This window comes from Manis javanica, chromosome 3 (assembly GCF_040802235.1).
Source record: "Manis javanica isolate MJ-LG chromosome 3, MJ_LKY, whole genome shotgun sequence".
NCBI classification, from domain to species: Eukaryota; Metazoa; Chordata; class Mammalia; order Pholidota; family Manidae; genus Manis; species Manis javanica.
Window position 1 is genome coordinate 80,489,125 of NC_133158.1, and position 1,996 is coordinate 80,491,120.

At 35.5% G+C, this 1,996-nt stretch overlaps 1 protein-coding gene across 1 annotated transcript; it reads right to left on the reverse strand.

Annotated features, from left to right (window-relative positions):
* Positions 1 to 247: 247 nt before the first annotated feature.
* On the reverse strand, positions 248 to 1,168 carry LOC108385423 (olfactory receptor 5K1-like). Its single transcript, XM_037008348.2, has one exon. It carries the CDS (start codon positions 1,166 to 1,168, stop codon positions 248 to 250), a length of 921 nt encoding a protein of 306 aa, XP_036864243.1.
* Between the last annotated feature and the right edge of the window lie 828 nt (positions 1,169 to 1,996).

A 1,996-nucleotide genomic window follows, 5' to 3' on the forward strand; every position in this document is an offset into this window, starting at 1 on the left:
CACATGCATACTTACCAGTTCACGGCTGCAGGAAACTGCTAGCTTAGATTTTGAAATACATTTTAGCAGAATCTCTTGTACATGAACTTATTTTACTTATATACCATAAAGTTTTAGTAGATTAGTATTTTGTGTACAAAGTGGTCATTTTCTGTTTTCATGGTATTCTATGATTTCTAAAAGTGTTTTACCAAATGAACATAAGTGTTCCACAGGAGATGATATTTATTTCAGAATACTATGAAATTTATTTCATAATTTTTTTCATAACATTAATTACTTCCTTGTTTCTTAGACTATAAATAAAAGGGTTTAATAAGGGAATCACTAGAGTATAAAAAATGGCAACCGGTAGATCTTTATCTCCTTCTTTAAGTGCATTTGGTCGAATATATACAAAGAGAAGAGAACCATAGAACATTGAGACAGAGAGAAAGTGGGATGCACAAGTAGATAAGGCTTTGCCTCTTCCCTCTTTGGATTTCATTTGAAAAATCGTGAAAAGGATGTAGAGATAAGAGACTAGAACTATAGTGATAGAGAAGATTTGAACTAACCCTGAAAAGATTAATATCATCAATTCATTGATATAAGGGTCAGCACAAGAGAGTCTGAATAATGGAAGAACATCACAAAAAAAGTGATTGATTTGATTAGATCTACAGAACGTTAACCTAAACAGGAACACTATATGAATCATGGAATGCACATTTCCAGCTATATAGGCCCCTGTGGTCATCTGAATGCAGAGTTTCTTTGACATCATGGTGTGGTACTGCAGCGGCCTACATATGGCCACATAGCGATCATAGGCCATTGCAGCCAGGAGAACACAATCTGCGGTTTCAGCAAGGCACAGAAAGTAAAACTGTGCCATGCATTCCTTGAGGGAAATCATTCTGTCCTTAGAAAAGAAGTTCTCTAACATTTTGGGGGTAATGGCACAGGAACAACAGGAATCCATCAGTGCAAGGTTACCCAGAAAGATGTACATTGGTGTGTGAAGACGACGCTCCATGTAAATCAATGCCACCAGGCCAAGATTCCCCACCATGGTGATCAGATAGATGGTAAGGAACACCACGAACAGAATGGTCTTTAGCTCTGGGTGATCTGTAAATCCTATGAGAATAAATTCATTTGTCAAGGAGTGGTTTTCCTCAATCATACCGACTTCTCTGTTGAGACACAAATAATGGAGATATATGAGTCTAAGATAGAGTGTATAATTTTCCTTCAAATTCTTCTTTTTACAAGAAAAGCTACTTCAAGTTTCCCCTAATGCCTTTGGGATACAGGCACATAGGCCTCTAGTGAGTATGTCAACTTTATGATATCAACTCTGGCACTCAAGATTCCTAAGAATATGTAGATAATTCCAGGGAGGATGTTTACAGTGGTAAAGACTTATTTTTGAATGTATGAATGAATAATGTACAAATCTAGTGTTCTCATGTTGGCCCAAGTGTTGTCAAATAATTTCAGTGTTAGTTTTTATACTAAAGATGCTTAAAATAAATTTCACGTCAATTTGCCTAAAATACCTATATTTAATCTGAGCAAAAGTTTTCATGTCCTCTCCCAGTAGACTGAGTGTGCGGAAATAGTATAAAACAGATATGTTAAAATTGCATCTTAGGAATTGCAGGAAGATCGTTAAGTATTAAGGATAGGACTATCATCATCCATTAAGTAAATTACTTGGAAACCTAAGGAAATAAATGTCCATAAATTGTCACTTATTCCTTTTCCCAGTGTCATATACATGTCCATAAACATTGATTATGTTCTTGCCATTACCCATGATGAATTTTGCCTAAATATCTCAATCTTTTTCTTCTTTTTGTAAAGTAAACATAAATACAATGCTCCTTAGTAAAGTTTTAACCAAATGTCCCAAGCACATTGTTCCCCATTTCTGAATCTCTGAGCATATGTTGTGTATCCAACCCAGTTAAGAGTTGCTAGAGCATAACCTCCATGGCATTTTTTCCTT